Raw genomic sequence first — 24,132 nt, forward strand, 5'->3', positions numbered from 1 at the left:
TTGTGCAAGTATTATGTATGAAGTGGGTGATAAGGTTCAAATCTAGCATTATCTACTTGCTTTACATGTGAAAAAAAATCACACCTGTGTGAACTGAGTGGTGCAACTCCCCCCTCCTCTCATCTCTCTCTCTCTCATTAGCAGGCAACAGTGCAGCACTAATACTATCTCTCTCTGTTTCTGGCACAAGAGCGCCCCTACTGGTACTCATAGTCATACTGGTGCTCATGGCCACATAGCTAGGTGAACACATAGGTAGGTGAACACGGACATTGCTGTTCCTTGGAGTGGTTGCACGATGTGGTGATGTTTGGAGATGTTTTAGCCTTCAGCAGTATGAACACACACACACACACACACACACACACACACACTGTAGATCGCTAGGCTCCTGCAGAGCCTAGCCGTAAAAAAACAAATGCCTCTGCCCGTTGTCAAGTTAATGTCTCTTGGATCTCAGACTTAATGTGACCTGTCTATGACGTCTGTCAGCTTTGATGTATCTATGACGTATAAAGCCTGATTCCTGCTAGTTACCACTATACCTCCGTGACCCCACGGTGTGTCGGAACGACATCCAGGCATTAAAATCACAGCACTGGTTGTACACAAATGCTTCAGTGTCCCGAGGTGACAGAGTGATCATCTGCCAGCCGTGTTATTGCAGGATTGATTGCATTGATCGGATTACTGAGTGGGAAGTCCATTGGTTTGCGAAATTAGCACTGGATTCAGATCCACATCTAGATGTCTTGATAATAGACTGGACAAAACTGGGCGGGGAAAAAAAAAGAAAAAGAATAGTAAGATTGAACATTTAATCCATAATGCAATCTCTCCCAGTTAAAGAAAGATTTTCTTTGTCTTGATTTGTATTTTTGTATTATATTCTGTTCATGCAGAATGATTTAGCTGATTAATCCGTCCACTCAATGATCACTCTCCCACGGTCAATGTCTGAAACACCGCCAGTCGTTCTAGAAGACCTAGAAGATTAGAGGGTGGAGTGGGAAGTGGGGAGCTGTGGTCAGACTCTACCTCTGCCTCGCGGAGCCAGGTGAAGAAGGTAGTGGTGGACTTGAGGGCCATGCTCTTGCCCTGCTGCTCAGCTGGGTCATTGCTGGACTCCCACTTGTAGAAGGCCTCCTCTTTGATCACATCTCCATTGTACAGTGTGTCGAACATCAACAGCAGGTAGCGAGGCTGTTCCATCTCCACCATGAGGGTTTGCAAGGCATAGAGAGCTTGCAACTCCTTCTGTTCGTCATTCAGGTATCTCTGCAGTAGCTCTGCTCTTTGGTTTATCTTCTCAATGTCTACTTTGAGTGGATTGTCCGAGATGATGGCCGACCGGCAGATGCAGGTCATCAGTGCTCTTATAAACATGTTGGGGGATGTCTGCTCTTCATCGAGATTTGCCTCGTTCCAGTCAAAGTCCTTGTCCTGGATAAGTCTGTCCAGCTTTTTGATAAGTCTGTTTAGCTGTACCTCCTCCTTGCCGCTCTCAGACTCATCACCCAAGGTGAACTTAACATTTTTGTCTGTCACAAATTTGATAACGTCTTCATCCTCAGGCAGGAAGTCTTTCCAGCTCAAGCCTACTTCCCTCCACATGGCTCCCACCTTTATATGGCTTATTCCTTTGCAGAGTTTAAGGATGATGTGGACCAACAGGTCTCCAGCCTTACCCAGAGGAATGAGAGGCTTGGAGATCTCATTGAAGAGCTGTCCCATGGGGATACCTCCCTCGTGGAGCATGGGGCTGATCAGCTCTGCCAGATACAACAATAAGTGGGGGCAGTCATAGGTCCTATCCTCTGCCTCCTCTAGGACCTCTTGAAGGCCTTTGTAGTACTGCTGTGTAGGCATCATGTCAGCCTTGATGAGCTGGTGCAGAAGCAAGCCCATGTTCTCTCTGTCTCTGTCCTTTCTGTCTAGCGTGATCTCCACACCTTTCCGCACAAAAACAAATAGCAGCTTGGCACTATTCATATCCTGCACGCAATCCAGTGCCTCTTTCATGTTGTTGATGAGAAGGTACTCTTCGATGGTGTCTGTGGATCTCTTCTCCAGCTCCTCCTCAGTGAAGGCAGTTTTGTTGGGTGTCTGGAGAGGTGGGAGTGTGGGACCAGGCTCCCTGGTGATATATTTGTCTCTGCTTCCACGGTCTCTCTCTCTGTCCTCCCATTCCCGGTTGTTTGTCATGTTGGCCACATGGTCAGCGGGGCCACAGCGATCTCTCTCACGTTTGATCAGTCTGTCCCTGTCATCTCGATTGTCTTCTCTTCTGTCAAATCGATCATACCGGTCCCCACGATCTTTACTAGAGGTGTTTCTCTGGGGCACTTGTTTGTCCGAGTCCAGAGAGGGCCCTAAGGAGGGTTGCTGTGGAGCAGAGAATCTGTTCAGGGTGCTGGTGGCCGGATAGTTGCCAGACTCTGAGTCAGGTTCAGCCAGCTTGATACTGTTTCCATCGCTGCTGCCTTTTATGCTGCCCCATATACATTTACCTCCTGGGGTCAGATGCTGGCTATTAATGTCAAAAAGTGGAGGTTTTTGACGTAAAATATCGATGGCTCGGTTCTTGTGGACTGGCCAGCACGAATCCCGGGAAGGGTGAAACACCCGCCGGCCCGGCGGAAGGAATGACTCCTTCTTGGAGAAGGTCGGCTGGAACTTCATGTGCTCCTCCTGAACATCTTTGTGGATCTGGGTTAGGGTCTTAGGACCCTCGTCCTTATGCCTGGGCACCCAGAAATTCCTTCTGAGGTCCAAGACATCCTCTAGCATGAAGCGTGTCTTCTGGCTCTGCTTGGAGGTCTTTCTCTGCTTGATGAGCTTCTCTATCTGGTTGAAGTACTGGTCCATCCGAGGCTTATGCTTATCAGAGTCCAAGTCCTTGCCAATGGTTTCAAGAAGTCTGCACAAGCACTCCAGGGACAGGTCATGATTTTTGAGCAGCTGGTCAATACAGGTATGCATAATCGGCTCTCTTAGCATCTTGAGCTTGAACAGTTCCCCGATAAACTTGATGTTTCCCAGGGAGTATCTCTTGTCCTTGTCCAGTTCCTCTTCAAGGCGCTGCTTATCTTCCTCCGGCGAAGTGGCATCAAGCTCTTTCTGTTTCTTCTCAAATATCTCAACATCATCCTTGTGCTTTTTAAACTCCTGCTGGCAGCGGTCGAGCAGCAGCTTTTTGAACTTCACAGATTCTAGTGGCTTATCTGTGGTGGGGACTTCAAGCTCTTGAAGGCAGTGACACATTTCAGCATTGACAGCAGAGAATATGGGCTCAGAGATGGCCTTCTCAAAGATGAGATTGATGACTCCCTTCAGCCGGTACTCCGTGTTGATTGGGAGCTCCTTCACCTGCTTCGTCAGATACGGCAAATTCTCAGGTGTCAGCTTGTTAAGGACACCACGGACACACTTGAGCAGATCTTGGGTCTTGGTCTCTTCTGGGTCAACCTCCTCCAGCCTTGGCTTCTTGCTGGATGGCTTCCAGGCCTTCTCTGCCTTGTTGAGCTGCACGTCTTCTAGCATTGTCATGATAATCTTCCTAGGCTCTATCCTCATCCCCTGCGGGTAGCGAGGAGGCCCAATACTTAGGCCTGAAACCATACCTGGAGGTGGTCCTCTTCCACCTCCTCCCATGACATGTCTGTCCTGGTTGACCAAGTACGGTAAATCAGAGCCACAGTTTAAGCTTGTTAGATGACTGGGGTCAAGCTGTCGTGGATTCATCTTAGTGGCCTTCTCCAGTACTATTTCTCTCATGGTTGGTAGGTCTTCAGGTTTGTTCATACTGGCCGAGATGTACTGGAGGCTCAGAAGGAAATCTCTGTCATACTTCCTCTTTTCCTTTGGGTTGACTGGTTGCAATTGTTCTTCTTTGAACTGGTACTTATTGAAGGTGGCGGCAGGCTTTGGGTCCTTTGGCTGGATATTCTCAACATCAATATCCTCCTTGTCTTTGCAGGTCTGGTCAGCCTCCTCTGGGGCAGGTATGGCCATGGGGGCCTGAGCCTCCGGAGCAGGGGTGGGTTCTGGTTCAGGGGGTGTCTCAACGACCTCTGTAAAAGCATCCTGGAGGTCTCCCTCCTTCTTGTTCACGTCCCTCATCTTTCTCTTTTTCCTTTTCTTTTTCTTTGAAACAGGCAAAGTAGCTTGCATAGTAGTTTCCCCTGGAACAGGGGAAAATGTGGGGGGAGGGTGAGTGTCGTCCCTCTCTTTGGCTGCAGGTGCAGGAGGGGCCATCGCCACCTCCTTAGTGTCTGATGTGACCATAGTGACTCCCTCTGCACTAGTGTCCACCTTGTCAACCGGCATTAGGGTCTGCCCATTAGTGTCAGAGGCATCTGCGATGGTCTCAAGTGTCTCTGACTGGGATATGGGTATAAGTATTGCCTGGACAATGGGGGCGGTGGTCTCAGGTACATCAGTTGGAGTTGGTGTATCTAGCTGGGCTGTGGGTGTCACCTGGACAACAGGTGAGTGAGTTTCTTGGACAACGGGTGAAGGTGATGCCTGGGTGACCAGAGCAGGAATTGCCTGGACAATGGGTGCCTGAGCAAAAGGCATGGTTGTGGGCACTTCGAGTTGCTGGGTAATGATTACCTCAGGGTTCTGTGGGACAGGCTGGAGGCAAAGCTGATTATCAAGTTGCTGAGTAGTGTCTGACTTGACAATAGGGCTGTCATCGCACTCGCCAGTGCTGGTGGCTGGGGCCTCGGAGGCCTGTGGCAGGCAGGAAGCAGAGCTCCTGCAGAGCTCCTGCAGCACATCGAGTGTCCCCGGAAACTCGATATGGTTGTTGTCGCATTCGCCAGTGGCCAGAAAGTCGATGGGGCTGTTGTCACATTCACTACTGCTAGTGGCCAGGGCCGGAAACTCGATGGGGCTGTTGTCGCATTCGCCACTGCTAGTAGCTGGGGACTCTGTGTCCTGCAAGGCAGGCAGGAGGCCCATCAGGAGAACCTCCTGATGGGCATTAGGAGTCTCCATGGGAACCTCTGCCTGACTACTGGGTGAGAGCATGACGGAGAGCCCCACTGACTGCACCTCTGACAGCCCATTGGTGATGGAGGGAGGGGAAAAGCCTGCATCTAATAAAGCAGTCTCAGACTTCTCCCCTGTTTCTGTTCTTCCCTGTGCTGTGGAGGCCGTGTCTGGTAGGGGTGGAGGGTAATCTGGTATCTTGGGCGCTGAAGAAGGGGTAGGAGTGTGCTCCCTGCTGGGGGCATCTATAACTTTAGTGTCGCCCAAGGAGGGTGGCTGGTCCAGGGGTGAAGAGGGAGGCATTTTAATATCTGTGTAGTAGGGAGGAGAGTCTTTAGGAAGGGCCTCTCTCTTGATAATTTCATGTGCAGGATTACATGCGTCATCAGGTCTGACCAGCACAGATGTGGAGGCAGCAGCTGTATCCATCTCACCGTTTGCCTGAGCGACAGCTGTACTCTTTGATCCTGATATGGCTGACTTGGGTCCGGTTGGGGTTGAACGACTGCGGCCTCCTGACATGATCTCATCTGTAATGTCTCTTCCTCCCTGGTTAGGGTCCCGTATTCTGATTGGTCTGCATTCCTGTTTGATGGCGATGTGTTGCAGAGGCAGTTTTTGCTGTTGCTGCACAGCTGCATTCATGATAACACACCCTGGCTGCACCTGGGGTGTGAACTGGGTCTGGGCAGAGTAGTAGGCCCCTGCATAAGCAGGGATGGTGCCAGGGTAGAAGCCGGAAGTGGCTGCCGGCACTGGATACTGAGGTGTAGGCACATATGTCGTCATATGGTACTGTCCTGGTATGAAGTACCCAGGCTTCATATCTGGTGGCAAACTGGGGAAAGGCTGCTGCAGTTGGGGGATTATCATCATCATCTGGGAGAAAGCTCCCGGCTGGTAGACATGGGTGGAGTCCACGGGCAGCAGCGTTAACTTGACCTGGGAAGGTAAGTACGTCCCGCAATAATTACAATAATCAGCAGGGCTTGTGCCACCAGGGTGGAATCCAGGAGTGGCCGCTGGTGCTGGGTGCTGTTGTTTGGCCACATACTTCTCAGATGCATGCTGGGAGTACGGTTGACGGATTGCCATATCAGTTGTAGGCATTCTTTCTTTGTCCTCCCCCCTCTCTGCTCTCCTCTCCCTCTTCTCTTATATTCTCAATTGTCCTTTCTCTTCTACTCTCCTCTCTTCTCTCCTGCCCCTCACTCTCCCTCTCTCTAAATAAATGAAAGTCTCAAATGAAATAAAATAAGTGATTATTATTAATACATAATTAAATGTAATAATTGGCTTCTGTATGGTTCAATCGTTAACTAATTCGTTTTAGGATGCAGTGTTGATATAAATGCTTCTTCAACACCTATAGCCTATATAGACTGACCAAGATCTGGTCTGACGTCACAGTCAACATATACCATTGCCTAGTGACACCAATTTGTACACTTTAAAACGTATACTTAATACTAAGCAACATATAGAATGCAATATAGCGTAACTTGCAACATAGCAAGCCTTGGACACACCAATTGCGTTATTTAATAGCGTTTACTATAATAATAATAATAATATTAATAAACTTTTGTTTTGATATTTGTGTAGCTATAACACAAGAAATACAATACATATATGTAGACAACAGAATAGGAGACAGGTTTTGAATAATTTTAAATAAGAAGGTATAAGCATTAAAATCAATTTTGTAATCTAAAATGTGTTTTTTAGGGATTTAAAGATGGAATTTTTGCATGTTTCTATGGAGTTAACATTATTCTAATTATAGAATATTGAAATATGTCTTCCCTGTGTATTTTTGGTTTCTCAAAAGGCCCAATCGAGGCCCAGGTCAAAAGGCCCAATCGAGGCCCAGGTCAAAAAGCCCAATCGAAATGACAGTGAATATCAACCCCTCCTCCTTAAGCAACTGAATGTAGCTTGAATGCAATGTGTAGCTTGAATGCAATGAGCGAACAGAGCCCATGAGCAATGTTAAATTAATTTAATCTGTCGTCTTGGTTTTCTATAGTTCAATACTTTCTATAGTTTCTAAAGTATACTATTTTATATATAGACCTTTATTAATCCGGCAGGGGGAATGTCAAATGTCCTCAGTTAAGAAATACATGACAGATAACATTAAAATATTTTTATTACTTTTCTTTTCACTCCTATAGCTGTAGTTGTAAACAGGTAGTAAATGCATAGCGTAACCGGAATAGTGGGTCCCTGAGAACTGCACCTGGTTCACCTCAAATGAGGTGAAACAGCAGGTGAGAAGTAGCTGGCTATAGGGTAAACTAACTTCAAAGAGGCCTGCTAGCATACCCTAATGGAAATTGGCAACCTTCATAGAAATGTAATATAGTCAAAAAGTAGGCTACGTATAATATGCATTTGAAATGTTGTCAAATGAAACGTCACAAGTAAAAAGACAGTATAGGCTTAGGCTACTCAAAGTAAAATACAGCTAGTCTAAAAATGTTTACTTTAGTTAGTTACATGAGTTAGTTACATTACTAGTAATGTCTTTTTTTAATTATTGAATTTGTTTGGACAAATACATTTTCACATTCTTGTATAATGTCTAATGTGGTTGAGAGCAGCCCCCACCCAGAGCCATAGAGTAATTCAGAGTTACGACATTGAGGGGGCAGAAAATTGAGCGCTGGAGTGATGTTCATGCAGCCTGGAGAGTGACAGCTAGAACTAGAAAGGTCGCAATTTTGAAAAATTGCAGAGTGTGGTTGCCGCGGCGGCTTACATGTATACCCCTCCCGCTGATCTCGCCGGCCTGCTACGGTTTCGAGTCACGTCTCAGGTCGCGTGTAAGTAATTCTGAGGGGATGTGACCCCCGAGATTCATGTTTTCCCGACAGACGGTTACATATATCGCGTTTGCGGCGCCCCCTGTGGATGAAAACGGAATTGCTTTCGGAACTCGGTCGAACGAACCACCCCGGACGTGCGATTCGAATTCCGGACGGATTGGACGTTCCGTTCGTGATTTATGGCGTTTTTCGTGATATAGGCCCCTCCTACTGACTTCGGACGACGGTTACGGCCGAACGATACGCACTATCTAAATTCTGAATTTGTTTTTTTAATCGTGTGGGTCCAGAGGTCACGTGTGCCGATTTCTGTGACATTTGGACAAAATCTGTAGTGGGGAAAGCAAAAAGTGTGTTTTGGACAAAATTCAAAATGGCGGAAAATCCATCATGGCGGAAAAGGGCGTGGCCTATATGGGGAGATGCGTCATGACCCAAGGAATCCAGGGTAAAAATAATTGTGATTTTACGACCTACGGTTCAAGAGTTATGAGCCAAAAGGTAAAGTGGGATGTTATAGCGCCACCATGAGGCCGACCTAAAAAATAATAATTTTAATTAATTTTAGTGATAATTAGGAAATATCCCTGAAAGTTTTGTAACTATAGTGCTTACAGTCTCAGAGGGAAAAATACTTGAATGTGTTTTTTTGCATTTCCCCATTCATGTCAATGGGAAAATTTAATTCACTAATAAATTCATATCAAATAAAATATACAACATTTCTCTTAGCAAAGTACAAGCGGTCGATTCCCGATTTTTCCGGTCAATTTGACATATGGCTCAAGTGCGTACAGTCAAAACTGCTTGTTGTTGTAGGGCGCCAAACTTTGTCTTACTCCATTTGTCTTACTCCAGGTGTGGAATAATAATAAAGTGTTACAATTACAAGAGTCTGGTTGCCCCTTTAGGGCAACCACACTAACTAGAAAGGTCGCAATTTTGAAAAATTGCAGAGTGTGGTTGCCGCGGCGGCTTACATGTATACCCCTCCCGCTGATATCGCCGGCCTGCTACGGTTTCGAGTCACGTCTCAGGTCGCGTGTAAGTAATTCGGAGGGGATTCGACCCCCGAAATTCATGTTTTCCCGACAGACAGTTACATTTATCGCGTTTGCGGCGCCCGCTGTGGATCAAAATGGATTTGCTTTTGGAACTCGGTCGAACGAACCACCCCGGACGTGCGATTCGAATTTCAGATGGATTGGACATTCCGTTCGTGAATTATGGCGTTTTTCGTGATATAGGCCCCTCCTACTAACTTCGGACGACGGTTACGGCCGAACGACACGCACTACCGAAATTCCGAAGTTGGTTTTTTAATCGGATGGGTCCAGAGATCACGTGTGCCGATTTCTGTGACATTTGGACAAAATCTGTAGTGGGAAAAGCAAAAAGTGTGTTTTGGACAAAATTCAAAATGGCCGAAAATCCATCATGGCGGAAAAGGGCGTGGCCTATGTGGGGAGATGCGTCATGACCCAAGGAATCCAGGGTAAAAATAATTTTGATTTTACGACCTACGGTTCAAGAGTTATGAGCCAAAAGGTAAAGTGGGATGTTATAGCGCCACCATGAGGCCGACCTAAAAAATTATATTTTTAATTAATTTTAGTGATAATTAGGAAATATCCCTGAAAGTTTTGTAACTATAGTGCTTACAGTCTCAGAGGGAAAAATACTTGAATGTGTTTTTTTGCATTTCCCCATTCATGTCAATGGGGAAATTTAATTCACTAATAAATTCATATCAAATAAAATATACAACATTTCTCTTCGCACAGTACAAGCGCTCGATTCCCGATTTTTCCGGTCAATTTGACATATGGCTCAAGTGCGTACAGTCAAAACTTCTTGTTGTTGTAGGGCGCCAAACTTTGTCTTACGAACTTTGTCTTTGTAAAACAAGAGTCTGGTTGCCCTGTTAGGGCAACCACACTAAAAATGCTGCCATTTGTCCCAAACTGATGCTATTTGTTTCAAAAATGCTTTATAACCTGTTATAGCATATAATGATGGAATGTGACATAGATCTGTTTACAAAATGCTGTACCCACTCCAGCTGTATACTTTCCCCATTTTCAACTGTTTTTATTATATTAATTTGTGACATTTGCTTTGGCAATGTAAACGTTTGTTTTCTCAAGCCAATAAAGCTCCTTACATTACAATACATTAATTGTTTTCAACGAGGCCAGTGCAAATATCAGCAATTTTAGGCTGTTTTAAAGTATTGTACAGAGCGACAACTATTAAAGTCCTTGTAATGTTTATGTTGTATTGTACTATTACTAAAAAAAACTATCTATTAAAATAAAGCCTGTGAAAAGCTGGGCTGTTGCCTGAGTCCAGTGCATTCTGCCAACTTCTTGTCCAGGACACTGGCCCCATGAAGTAATCATAACTCTGTCTTACTCTATGGCTCTGGCTCTGCCCCCACCCATTCGCGGGTTCTTTCGACATGGCCAGTTCGCCACTAGAGGGCGGGTACAGTCTCCGATCACACGTTTGCCTCTAACTAACAACTTAACAAGCCAGTGTCCTCCCACACCACACGGGGCTTCGCGTTGGACCCAGCGCAGCGGCACACACAGACGTGATTCTCGAGTCGTCGGCGTCGCTATCCATAGAACATCTGTATTCAGACGAGCGTCTCTGACGGGAGGTTTAGGTCATGATTTTCGAGTCTAGGTAATAATTATAGAGATATCAAAGTATGAAGTATTGTAGCAACAAGGGGTAGAAAGAGGGCAGATCACTGTTTGAATTGAGCACCGTTCCCCTCCCTCCCGGAGCCGGCGATCGCGCTTTTTGTTTGCAATTAAGAACCCCCCGTTGACAGTCCACAGGAGAACACCGGGGACATGGATGATTTGGAAAATGGAGACAATTATGAACAAGTCCCCGACTGTCCCGAGGAGGAAGAAATCGACCCCAGAATCAAGGTAATTGTGACTGCAACATTATGTGTGCTGACAGTGCTGTGTGTGCATTATTTCAAAGTGACATTGACATTTAATAGACCGGCTCTGGCGTTTTCACTGAACCTGTGGAATACACCGTAGTTTAATTGTTTGTTCTTTCTTTCTTTCTTTCCACAAGGTTATTCAGTTAGTTTGACTATATCTGCCCTTAATTCTCTCTCTCTCTCTCTCTCTCTCTCTCTCTCTCTCTCTCTCTCTCTCTCTCCCTCTCCCTCCCTCCCTCTCTCTCTCTCTCTCTCTCTCTCTCTCTCTCTCTCTCTCTCTCTCTCTCTCTCTCTCTCTCTCTCTCTCACACACACACACACACACACACCTCACTCTCACAAACACTTTAAGTTAGTTTCCAATCAATTTGTTGTTCTTCTCACCACTTCACAAAACAGATTCAAGGGACTTTTCTTTAACACCCTTATAAAACATTAGAGGGTGTGTGTGTGTGTGTGTGTGTGTGTGTGTGTGTGTGTGTGTGTGTGTGGAGGGGGGGGGGCGGGGGGCGGGGGGGGGGGGGTGTTTGTGCACAAGCACAGACAAGCCTGAATTGTAAGTTGGTAAACAGAAACATGTGTGCTACCTCTGTTATAGCCTCCAGATTTGTTTTGAACCTCAACCACGATCACTCTACACTTCTCTCTCCTCTCTCTGCTCCTCTCTGTGGCCCCTCTCTAACCGCATTATGTTTTCTGTAAACAGGGAGAGCTGGAAAAGCTAAACCAGTCTACGGATGACATTAACCGTTGGGAAAGTGAACTGGAGGTAGGCCTAAACACCACACCACCACCACTACACGTCTACACCACCACACTGTAAAATCCTTAGCTCTGTTTGGAACCTCAATATCTATGCTGCTGCTACGCTTTAGCTCAGAGATGAGGTTCCGTCCCGTGATATCCCTGCACAGGTTGACATGGGGTCGAGCCGTCCACAAACACTGGATTAAACCCTTTTCGCAGTATTGTTTCCAAAAAGTAAAGGTAAAGGAACCAAGATACAGTTGATAAAGTGTACAGGACCTTACTGTGTACAATAGAAAATAGCTTCTCTTGTGGGAGGGTCAGAAATTCCTAGCGGGGCAAATGTGGAGGAAAGTCATAAAAGTAGTTATTCATGTGAAATAACACAGCGGTCAGCTCTTTCTATTGTTACAAGAGAAATAGCTACATGATTTGAATGCAAAAATGTAACTTGAGTGCTGAATTCAGAGCAGGCTAAATCCCCAAAGTCCTGTCTCCCGATTCCGGAATCTCCTAAGCCTTCCTTTAAAGAACAAGCCAAGACCTTTCTTTAGTTATGAGAGGAGAGGGCTGTACATTCATCCATCCAGCCTGAGCTCACATAGGGCCAGGAAAACAGGGACGCAGGATTTATTATAGATCTCTCTGGTGTCTGTAATGGAGGCTGGAAGGCTGCTGTCCTACAGAACCAAAACATTCCAGCGCGGCACCTCCTGATTTCCTCAAAAGTATAGGCCTCTTCTGCTTCCACTCAGAGAGAAGCAATATATAGGCCTACAGTAAGAATATGGAAAGTTCCACTGGCAGAGCAGAGAACTCCTGTCAGCTGTTTTTCATTTCAGTCTGGAGTTGATTATGATTGCTGTAGGCTAGTTCATAGGATCAAATCGACATGTAGTTCATTTGCAAAGCAAACGAGTAAATGGCCGATGAGCCTTGTGTGTGAGTAAAATATTTGCTGATGCACGCTTGAATACCGCATGTGTGATTATGTGTTATCATCTGCTGAAGTATCGACACACCCATAGTGTATATACTGTAGTACTACCCAGAATGCCTTTCATGATGCCATTGCACTATGGCAGGAAGTAGGATGGAAGTGGGATGACATCACAGGAAGGCTGCTTACTTTTGCATCATCTCCACTTCTGTCTGTCTCTCTCTCTCTCTCTCTCTCTCTCTCTGTCTCTGTCTCTCTCCCCCCTCTCATATACAGTATACAGTATATACAGAGCTGGAGCAAAATACTGCAGTAAACATGCACGCACAAAACACAGCACATGTGACACTTAGATGCTCCTAATTTTAGATGGCGCAACAGTGTTTCCTTTACTTACTTACTTACGCCTATTACCCCTTCTGGGGTTTAGGCCGTCGACAAGAGTGTTTCCTTAATTTAGTTATATCCTAGTTATACTGACAATGCTTACTTTATTTTGCTCATTACATTTTCCCCATAGGCTCTTTCAACCCTGCAAAACAGTGACCAGCCATTGGACACGAGAATAATAGCAACCATAGAGATACTTAAAATGTTGTATATGTATAATATTGTCCAACAGTGTCTATATGTGAGTGGGTGTATAGGAATATGTTGTGCATGGCTAAATCAGGTTTAGTAGGATATTGAATTAGATTAATCAGCTCGTTTGGGCTAAGTACAAAGTGAGACTTGTTGTTGACAGTGTTTTGGTTTGCCATAGTTGCTCAGGATATGAAATAATGTTGATTAAAGATTAGCAGAACACTTCCTGTGCTGATTACTTGTGTGTGTGTGTGTGTGTGTGTGTGTGTGTGTGTGTGTGAATCTTTCTCTCTTTCTCTGTGTCTCTCTGTGTGTCTGTCTTTCCACTGTCTTTTTGTGCGTGCGTGCGTGTGTGTGTGTGTGTGTGTGCGTGTGTGCGTGTGTGTGTGTGTGTGTGTGTGTGTGTGTGTGTGCAGGACTGTCGTCAGCGGTTCCGTGCGGTCCTGGTAGAAGCAACAATGAAGCTAGATGAGCAGGTGAAGAGAATCGGACGTGCTGTGGATGACTCCAAACCATACTGGGAGGCACGCAGAGTGGCTAGACAGGTACGCTCACGCACACACACACACGGACACCACACATGCACACACTCGCACGCACGCACACATACGCACACGCACGCGCGCACACACACACACACACACACACACACACACACACACACACACACACACACACACACACACACACACACACACACACACACACACCATGCTGGCAGACAGACTGTGGGGTGGTTATGCAGTGTGGACTTCACACAAGAACTTTATAGAGCTCTGCTTAAAGGGAGCAAGGTCACGTTGTGGTTATTTTTAACTCGGTCACACACCTCTGCTCAGTAAACCGGGAGGACACACTGCACGGGTGTGCGTGACGTGTGTACATGGTTTGTGCAAACCTCTTCTTAGCAGAGCAGAGGCGGGGTATTTGAAAAGTCCATGGCGTGTCAGACTGAAACTCCTTTACTCTGGAACTGCACTGTTTTCCCGTTCAGCTTTAACCTCACATCAACTTTATTGTCGCATCACAGATTTATACTAAAAGCTCTCATCATTTACAGTTTTCAAGTGTTTTCCGTGAAGAGATTTTATGTAGGTAGGGGGACTAGGGGATAACTAGGGGGATTATTATTATTATTATATTGTAATACCGGTAATAATAATAATTATTATAATTATTATTTTAATTGACTGAACAATGTTTCGACTCAATTTCTTCTTCAACCACATCTTCAAGGTATGTAGAAGATGTTGATTCCAAACATTGGTCTGTCTATAAAACAATGTTGTGTGACTTCCTTTTGAAAATGTGATCTCACTCACTGTGTTAGTGTTCATTCTCTGCACCTCTACAATACTGGTGTGTTCTCCTTTCTTTTGTTAGTTAGATACAGCTACATTAATGAAGGACAGATGGTGTGTGCATGGTCTTCTGAAAAAAACAAACCATGGGTGGAAGTGACGTGTGCCAGTCTGCAACACATTATGACAGCACCGAAGCACGTTAGCCATGGTTCACATGGACGCTCGTACTTCACGAGCGTCATGGCTTAACTTCCACCTGTTTTACACAATCGCTACATTTACATTGTAAACGTGTACATAAACATTTCAAATATAAAGTAGGCTACTCACCACGTGGGCCACGGGTGTTCTGAATGTTTATGTACCCGTTTTCCGTGTAAATGTAGCGATTGCTTAAAACTGGCTTCAGTTGCGTCAGGACTGTCATGATTATGACAGTCATGTTTCACGTTAGCCTTCTCTGACAGTGCGCATGTTGGACATGCAAGGCCGGCATTGGGTGCTCGGTGGACTTCATGAGCCTCAAGGCCTCTTTTTCGGCGGGCCTGCCTTGTTGATTTTCATACACTTGGCTTTAAATAGACACAAAGTGTGCAAACGTTTTGCCTGTTGATATAGATCACTGGCGATCTATTGTTTGACAGTGTCTTGCGCATGCAAGCCTGCTCTTGTCTGGCAAAAAGGGCAGAAGTTAAGAGTCCAGTTACTTTGGGCACAGCCCTCGTCCTCAACCAATGAGGAGGAAGGAGCATTTGAATCATTCATCTCTTAGTGAGGTTCCTGTGTGTCAGTGCTGAGCTGTCACTTAAAAATAGGGATTTAGGTGTGTGTGTGTGTGTGTGTGTGTGTGTGTGTGTGTGTGTGTGTGTGTGTGTGTGTGTGTGCGTGTGTGTGTGTGCACGTGTATGTGTGCGTGTGTGCGTGCGTGCGCTTGCAACACAGCTAAAAGTACATAGTACAATCCAAGGTCTTAATTTAACTACAAATGATGTACCCGTAGTGTCCAGCGTTGAGGCATCTGCTTGTGACTACCAGCAGCACGTGAGTGCAGGAGATTACTGAGAGGTTTTGAATTTTGATAGGACACGTGTGTGTGTGTGTGTGTGTGTGTGTGTGTGTGTGTGTGTGTGTGCGTGTGCGTGTGTGTCTGTATATACTGTACACAGGCAGTTTTATACAGGTTTTAAATAGGGCACCAGCCTGTAGGGGGTAAACTGGCGTGTTATCGGGTGGGTCATGACTTATAAATTGATATTTATTATTTAAGCCATGACCCCCTTTGTTAGAGCTTATCCACACACACACACACACACACACACACACACACACACACACACACACACACACACACACACACACACACACACACACACACAATTTACAACTCCCCACCCCCATAAGCCAGCCCTAAGCCCCCAACCCCCAGTTGCCTTGTTTTCACTTTACATTCCGATGCACTAAGGCGGGCGGGGGGTTTGCCCGTACTGTCCTATCTATTCTCTAACTCACATTCTCTAATGTTGTGTTGCCAGGCTGTCTAGCTGTCTCTCTTGTTGTCTGTATCTTATCAATCCAACCGGGCTCAGTATATCCCTCTGTTGCTAGTTCCCATTCCCACACACTGGAGAGAGAGAGGCGGAGACAGCGACCTGCGAGTAGAGAGTTAAATTATCTGGTCTGCCATAGCCTCGCGTTGCGATACTAATATACCACTCAGCTGCAATCTGCCTGGGGGCATAATGCAGTGCAGGCAGATGAAGTCTGGGCTGCGCCAGGCTAGGTCTGCCAGCCTCCAGAATAGATATGTATTGTTTCTGTTAGTCTCTTAATACATATTTTACCATGCTCAAATGTCTAGTCTTGCATTTCTTATAGACTCCTCCTGTGCGATCATTAAGTACTGTACCTGTCATAAGGGCCCGAAAAGATGACCACAATCCAGCTCTTTTCAGTTGCAGGCGTGAGCGTGAAATGATCGCTCTCGTCGATACCACGGGCCCGGGGCGCCTCCTCCCAACTAGTTGTACCCCTCTCATTGAAAATGAGCCCCGTCTGAAAAGCCCTATATTATTCATATAATGGAGGACAATGTGGGACTGCCTCTCCCCCTTACTATGACGGCAATTCATCTTAATTTGTTACCCAGCAATGTACTGGCATTCCAGTGGAAACACATCTTTACTATGACTAACACAACCTGTCACATTGTGTATCTCTGTTACCATGACGATTGATTGATTGATTGATTGATTGATTGATTGATTGATTGATTGATTGATTGAATACTTTATTAACAGTTTGCAAAAGGAGGCACGGCGGCACAGATCTATACAAAAGAACGCTATAAGAGGATAACCCAATAAGCCCAGGGCTTGTTTGAGGTCCATTGAGGTCCTGTGTATTCAATTCATTGCGACCCCAACCTAATCTCCTCCAGTAGCCCACCATTCCACCTCTAGGCCATTTAAGATCTTCTGACCAGAGTAGATGCTTCTTTACTGTCCTGCGATACTTTGGATCTTACTAATACATTTTAACTAAAATATCTTTAGTCTTTAGCCACTATACAGTATACACTATACATACATACAGTATATGTACATACTGTAGCATATGGAATTTTGTTACTTATGTTGTATGTATGTTGTTGAAGCCAGTGGTGTGTTCTAGTTTTTTTCAGAGGGCATACGATAATCATTTATTGTGCGACATGCGCACGCATAGACAGATCCACGGAGGGGTGCCCTGGGCGCAGCCATAACTGAGGGTGTACCTTAAGTGCAGCTTTACACCTCAGTCTTGATTTGCTACACCTGGCCTACATGGCACTGCTCCATGGATTCGTCTAATGGCTATAATATGCTTGCGCGGTCAATGGATGAAAAGACTAGCAGACGATATAAGCTTTTCTATCAGAATTTCGGCACAGCGTATTATACTTTTTGATTCGATTTTTCAGACCCAAAACTAACGAATATTTCCTGATAGTTGGATACGAATTTCATAGGAGCGATAATGTTGATCAAAATAACAATTCTTCTACATTCTCTCTAAATGTGTAGACGTCTTGTAAATAAGCAGGCCTAATTATATATAATATGATTATAATTATGATTTTTAACAATAATTTAACTCTTGAGAGCGTAAAATGAAACCAGTCCATTTGGTTTCATTTTACGCTCTCAAGAGTTAAAGGTCTAAAAGGGACACATTCACACACACATTCACCCATTCACACACACACATTCATACAGATACATTCTCACACACATTCACCCATTCACACACACATTCATACAGACACATTCACCCATTCACACACACATTCATACAGATACATTCTCACACACATTCACCCATTCATACAGATACATTCTCACACACATTCACCCATTCACACACACATTCATACAGACACATTCACCCATTCACACACACATTCATACAGATACATTCTCACACACATTCACCCATTCATACAGATACATTCTCACACACATTCACCCATTCATACAGATACATTCTCACACACATTCACCCATTCATACAGATACATTCTCACACACATTCACCCATTCATACAGATACATTCTCACACCCATTCACCCATTCACACACACATTCATACAGACACATTCACCCATTCACACACACATTCATACAGATACATTCTCACACACATTCACCCATTCACACACACATTCATACAGATACATTCTCACACCCATTCACCCATTCACACACACATTCATACAGCGACAGCAGAGGAAACCCTGCAAGGCACCAACCTACTCATCGGAAGCAATTAGGGGTTCAGAGTCTTGCTCAAGATAGGACACTTCAACACTAACTCTGGGGGAGCCCGGGATTGAACTGGGAACAATTCAATTCCCAAGCAGCCACTCTACTGTACCTCCTGAGCCAAAGCTGCCCTGTTGAATATGACCCAGTATCCACATTGGCTGATGTTGATTGATTGTTTATTATTAACAACACTGCATCATACATGACAATATATTTTTGTGTTGATGGTAATGATCATGATGTTGACAGATCATGGATGTCAAATCATACAGTATACTAGTATAGTGTGAGTTAGTGCTAGAGACATGCACACAGATGACACACACACACACACAGACACACACACACACACACACACACACACACACACACACACACACACACACACACATATACACACACACACACACACACACACACACACACACACACACACACACACACACTGGGAAGATATGAGTCCACATCACGGTTCACATCACGAGGTGTCAGCGAGTTGAGACATGTCAGAATGAAGACACCTCATTGTCTGGCTCACAGATGGTGTCCTATGCTGTGGGCCTCATGATATCATGACAAATAATTGATGACGCCGGTGTTCATTTGCATGCTACCTACCCCGTCGTGTTTATCTCCGTACGTGTCCAAACGCCCCTCTCTCTCTGATGAGGAGAGTGGTGCGTTGTGCTTTCAGTGTGTGTGACTCGCTTGAGTGTCATGATGGCTTCTTGGTCTCTCAGTTCATTTGTCATGTTGTTCAGTTGTGTATTTTCAGCAAAGGCGAAGCAACGCATGAGTTTGATAACTCTTACTCTGTGTTTATTTAACTCTTGAGAGTGGGCAAATGGAACCAAATGGACCCAAATGGACCGGGTACCAATTGAATCCAGCAACCAGTGATTTCCTCTTGCTGAGGTTCAACTTGTCCAGCAACCAGTGATTTCCTCTTGCTGAGGTTCAACTTGTGTGCACCCGTACATAAGGTCGCACGCACGCACGCACGCACGCACGCACGCACGCACGCACACACACACACACACACACACACACACACACACACACACACACACACACACACACACACACACACACACTACAACTACAAAGAGTTGGAAAGGAAGTGGGCAGTAAATCTGCACAGGAAGTCCTGTGTGAACGACAGGACAGGCACCTTTATGTGAATGCGTACTTGTGTCCATCCTGCACAAGGAGTCATGTGACCATCACTACCAGAGTCATTAACACTTTATTTCCCAACTATAGCCGGACATGGCCGTTGACAATAATACCATTCTTGCCATGCTGTGCAGACTGACCCTTCATACCCTCCCTGGGTAAGAAAATATCTTATATTAAATATCTATATCTTCCGTTTGCTTCCTCTGTTTTTCTTCTCCCCTCTTCTTTGAGCCTGGGAAGTGGGTCATGTTGGGGGAAGGGGAAAGGATGCAATGTATCTTTCATGCCTTAGTTGCTTCATCGAACTAGCAGATTGTATGGGAGCAGAGCAGAGAGAGAGAATAGAGTAAGACTATATAGAGAGAAATGTACCACATTTCTCTGCCATTTTTTGTCATAATAGGCAAACATTTGGCAGAAATAGACAAAAGCATTCGACAAAAAAGCAGATTTTCCCAGTTTGACATACAGTATAAGTATGTAGCCTGGATTTAAGTGGTTATTTAAGAGAGAAAGGGAGAAATAGGGTGATAGATTTCTCCCTGCTCTTTTCCGTATCGCCACAGTCCTTACCCTTCCAGCGTTTCACCACCTTGAACGTGACCTGATAAACGTAAATAGATACCACCATCCGTTCATCCACAACACTCTTTCTGGAAGACTTGGCTAGCCTTGTATCTCTTGTGAAACGGGAACGACGTCTACTGGCTCACGTCACTGATGGAGTCTCTATCTTTCACATGGCTGATAGTGCCCGGGTCAAGTGGCAGGGGTTATCCAAAGACGGAGCCAGGGAAGGCCGTGAGAAAGGGTCAAGTTAGGTAACTTCAATGAAGCTATCGTAAGGCTGTTATAACTGTCTTTTAAGTGCACCGTACAAATTGTACAATACTTGTACTGGAAATGCTTAAGTAGGATATTTGGAAGATTTCATTTTCTGTACGGAAATTTAATTTGAGTCCATGGACTGAATGAACTCCGGGCACACAGCCAATACGCTGGCCTTTAAGCCTGGCTTGTTAGGGTGGAGTGTGGGTGGGTCCAAATATGCTCAGCATGACACAAATAATCTGCCCATTGAATGTGACGTGGATACAGTGGGCGACAATAAAGGTCCTGACAGTGTGTCACATTTCCTCAATGACAAAGCCTAGGTTTGTCTGTTAGATCAAGGAACGGTTGTGTGTGTGTTCTTGTGCATGTGTGAGCTTAGACTGCAAGCCCTCTCCCTGGCCTGTAGCCGTTACACACTGTCAAAAACAATTTTGACAGTTTAGATTTGATGTGTCTGTCAGCATGAAGGAAAGTCATTTGGAGGGGTCACTGCATCAATTCTTTGTGGTGTGTGCGTGTGTGTGCATCATCTTTCGTTCCAACAAGAGAAATGTAGCAAACTCCTAACTGCTCCTGATGAGCAGGTTGGTGCCTTGCTATTGTTGCCTCTCCTGTCGGCGCATGAATACCGGTAGGTTAATAATAATGCAAAAAAGTGCTTTGGATAAAGCCGCCATATAAATGCAGACCATTTGCACGTAATTTTCTGGCCGACTATGGACATATTCCCCATTGATATGATGCCAATTTGCATTGGATAGCGCTGCCCCGATTTCTTTGGATAGCGTTAAACCGAAGACAGACATTAACAGTAGAAGAGAAAAGGGGAGACCTGAGGCCTGAAGCAGGATTTGGGGTTAGTGAGGTATTTCAGATTACCCTCGCGTTTTCAGGGCTGTGGCAGTGGTGGTTTACTTCTTACCACGGTACATCACTTTGGTAACTTATGCTTCAGGGGCGACTGTGGCTCAAGAGGTAGAGCAGGTCGTCCAATGATCCATGGGTAGGTGGTTCGAATCCCGGCTCCTCCTGTCTATATGTCGAAGTGTCCTTGGGCAAGACACTGAACCCCAAATTGCTCCCGATGTGCTGGTTGGTACCTTGCATGGCTTCCGCTGCAATCGGTGTATGAATGTGTGTGTGAATGGGTGAATGTAATGCACAATCTATGTAAAGCGCCTTGGATAAAGGCGCTATATAAATGCACCATTTACCATTTTCACATCTCATCTCACCTGCTCTGTGTGAAAGATCAGGTTTGAGGCAAAACCCTGATGACTTTGGCGGTGATTTATGAGTGAGTAATATCAAAGGCCATTTCACTGTGCTTTTTTTATACCCACATCATTGTACAACAGCGACTGATTGAAGCACTAAAGTCATTTATTTGTTGTTTACGATGTAAGACATGAAAGCAAGCTTTTATAGGACTATATATATATTTGTTTTTAGCTCCCAAGTCTGGTTTTACACAACTGGTGTGTTGTGTCATACACACCATATACTATAAATGCATCTAAGCAATATATTAATTTAATGGAATACACAAATGTAATTATAGTCAGATCCAATGATGGTGGGGCAGTGATATTGTAAGCCTATTAATTTAAGCATTCACACAGTGCAATACTTTTGTGCCAGCTGTCCTTCCTGCATTTGACAGATGCAGCTGTGTTGCTTTTAGATTAATACCATTAAATGGTTCGTATTTGTCTAATTCTGCTTAAGTTATGCTTATCTGTCTAATTATGTAGTTTGCTCTACATTTGTAAAATATGTCGCTCTGCTGACCGCTGCCAGGAGAACTGTGCATGCATGCCATGTTTGCGATTGGTCAGACACATACAATACATACAGCATGCTCCAAACACCAGCCCTTTTTTGTGAATGCTCAACGATTGGGAAATCCTGGGTTGACGTACTGAGTCGATGATAACCACCGTCGTGTGCCCACTTAGCGTGATTGCTGTTGTTTGGGTTAGCGAAGCCAGATAACAGAAGGATATCATGGGTATGTTGAACTTGTTTTGTAGTCCAGCCATCTGGAGCAGAGGCAGAAGTCCTGGCGGTTTCACTGCCCCTGCTCACAGTTTCTGATAACATTTTAGGTGAGAAATACTGAAATAGGCTAAGCATTTGCTCAATATTGATTGATTCACATTAGCAACGGCTAATTTAAAGATTCTCAATGTTTTAAATGTTTCATAACATTTCTTGATGCAGAAGTTGACTCAAAGTACTGTAGTCTTATTTTCGTGGTCAAGTACTATGTACAATTTAACTGTGGATCTTGGGATCCATATAGAAATGGCTTGGCTGTCGATCTCTGACTTAATGTGACCAGACCAGACACCAGTCATCTATGACAGTGGTTTTCAATCTTTTTCATAATCAAGGTCCATTATTTATTTGCCATTTGAGCCACGGACCCCCATTCATTCAACGAGATTTAGCCTCTCAGACCCCAACATTTTGTTATGTTTGGATAAGATTTTGTCCACAATTCCATGCTTCCATAGGAGAGATAACAGGCAAATGTTGATCAAAATAACAATTCTTCTTCATTCTGTAATTGTGTAGACCAGAGGTGCCCACACTTCTTTTACTTGAGAGCTACTTTCAAAATGACTCAACTAGATCTACCCACCCAAAAAATATTATCCAATTGCTGGAAATAGTTAAACAATGTCCCTGAGTGGCTTTGGAATAGTGGCGATGGCTTTCATACAGTATAAGACTAATGCACATGGAATTGGAAATACAGAGGGAACATTTTGAATTGGTAGGGTTTTCTTGCATATAACTTTGTAATGCTACTGACGTTTGTGATACAATACACACACACACACACACACACACACACACACACACACACACACACACACACACACACACACACACACACACACTGACCAGTGAGCCATGTGTTGTACCACAGGCCCAGGTAGAAGCTCAGCGGGCCACGCAGGAGTTCCAGCGGGCGGTGGAGATCCTGAGGGCGGCCAAGGAGACCATCGCCCTGGCCGAGGAGAGGCTACTGGAGGAGGACAGCCGTCAGTTTGACTCAGCCTGGCAGGAAATGCTCAACCACGCCACACAGAGGGTACGCCCAAATGGGCCCGCCACACTGCAGAGCGGAGTAAAAATACACTCCGAGTTAAATTAACACTTTGTTCACAGAAACCCACTCCAAGAACAGGAAGAGATTAGACTTATACAGAAGTCCCAGGCGAACATTCCACAAAAATTAGCATGTCTGCGAGCTCACAACGCAACTCTTTGCGAGTTTGCGTGACGTTGTGAGTTTGTAGAACAACTATTTTAAGTGAATAGATTTGATTTGTTGCAGAGGCAAATACTAGTGGGCCTAGTATAGATCCCTGGTGACCCCTGTCAACTACCGTAAGCACTGTATATATGGTTTAAGTGGTTAAGTATTAAGGAATGGGATGAACAGAGATAATTGGTTGCTAGGCAAAAAAGGAACAATGGCCTATGGATAATTGGGGATGGGTGATTGATCATGCTTTAGGGGGGGCACACCCAGTAGCCAACAACGCATTCGGACAGTCTGCCTTCTCAGTAAAGGGGGCAAACCTTTGGAACTCCTTGCCTACGGCTCTAAAGATAGAGACGGATGGTAACGTGTTCTACAGACTCAAAACTATGGTTGAAATTAAATCAACTGTGTTTCTGACTGGTCAACTGAGTGATCATGTTTACTTTTGTTTTGTAGGTTAATGTAATGGGTATTGTAATTTTGTTGTAAAATATTATTATTGTGCAATGTGATTGTGATGTCCATATAAAATAATTAAACATAAACATAAAGGTTAGGGTGCATGGCTCATATGCCAACAAGTCCCTTGTTTGATTCCCAGCCAGCTAGGCAATCTGCTGCATGTCACTCCCCTACCCCCTCCGTGTTTCCTGTCTCTACAC

The 24,132-nt window shown here is 44.8% G+C and overlaps 2 protein-coding genes across 2 annotated transcripts in view; one reads left to right on the forward strand and one right to left on the reverse strand.

Annotated features, from left to right (window-relative positions):
• Positions 1–936: 936 nt before the first annotated feature.
• On the reverse strand, positions 937–6,093 carry LOC308332440 (eukaryotic translation initiation factor 4 gamma 1-like; the record flags this gene model as incomplete). The annotated part of the gene is made up of 1 exon (XM_080788344.1): positions 937–6,093. One exon carries the CDS (start codon positions 6,091–6,093, stop codon positions 937–939), a length of 5,157 nt encoding a protein of 1,718 aa, XP_080644470.1.
• A 4,287-nt stretch (positions 6,094–10,380) lies between these two features.
• LOC308332275 (SH3 domain-binding protein 5-like) overlaps positions 10,381–24,132 on the forward strand; it is a 17,022-nt gene continuing 3,270 nt past the window's right edge. The window contains exons 1-4 of the mRNA XM_080788074.1: positions 10,381–10,774; positions 11,504–11,566; positions 13,486–13,614; positions 23,129–23,293. Of these exons, the coding sequence (XP_080644200.1) occupies positions 10,694–10,774; positions 11,504–11,566; positions 13,486–13,614; positions 23,129–23,293 (438 nt within the window). The 5' untranslated portion in view covers positions 10,381–10,693. The remainder of the gene's footprint in view (positions 10,775–11,503; positions 11,567–13,485; positions 13,615–23,128; positions 23,294–24,132) is intronic.

This window comes from Protomyctophum bolini (assembly GCF_963924005.1).
Source record: "Protomyctophum bolini genome assembly, chromosome: 17".
NCBI lineage: Eukaryota > Metazoa > Chordata > Actinopteri > Myctophiformes > Myctophidae > Protomyctophum > Protomyctophum bolini.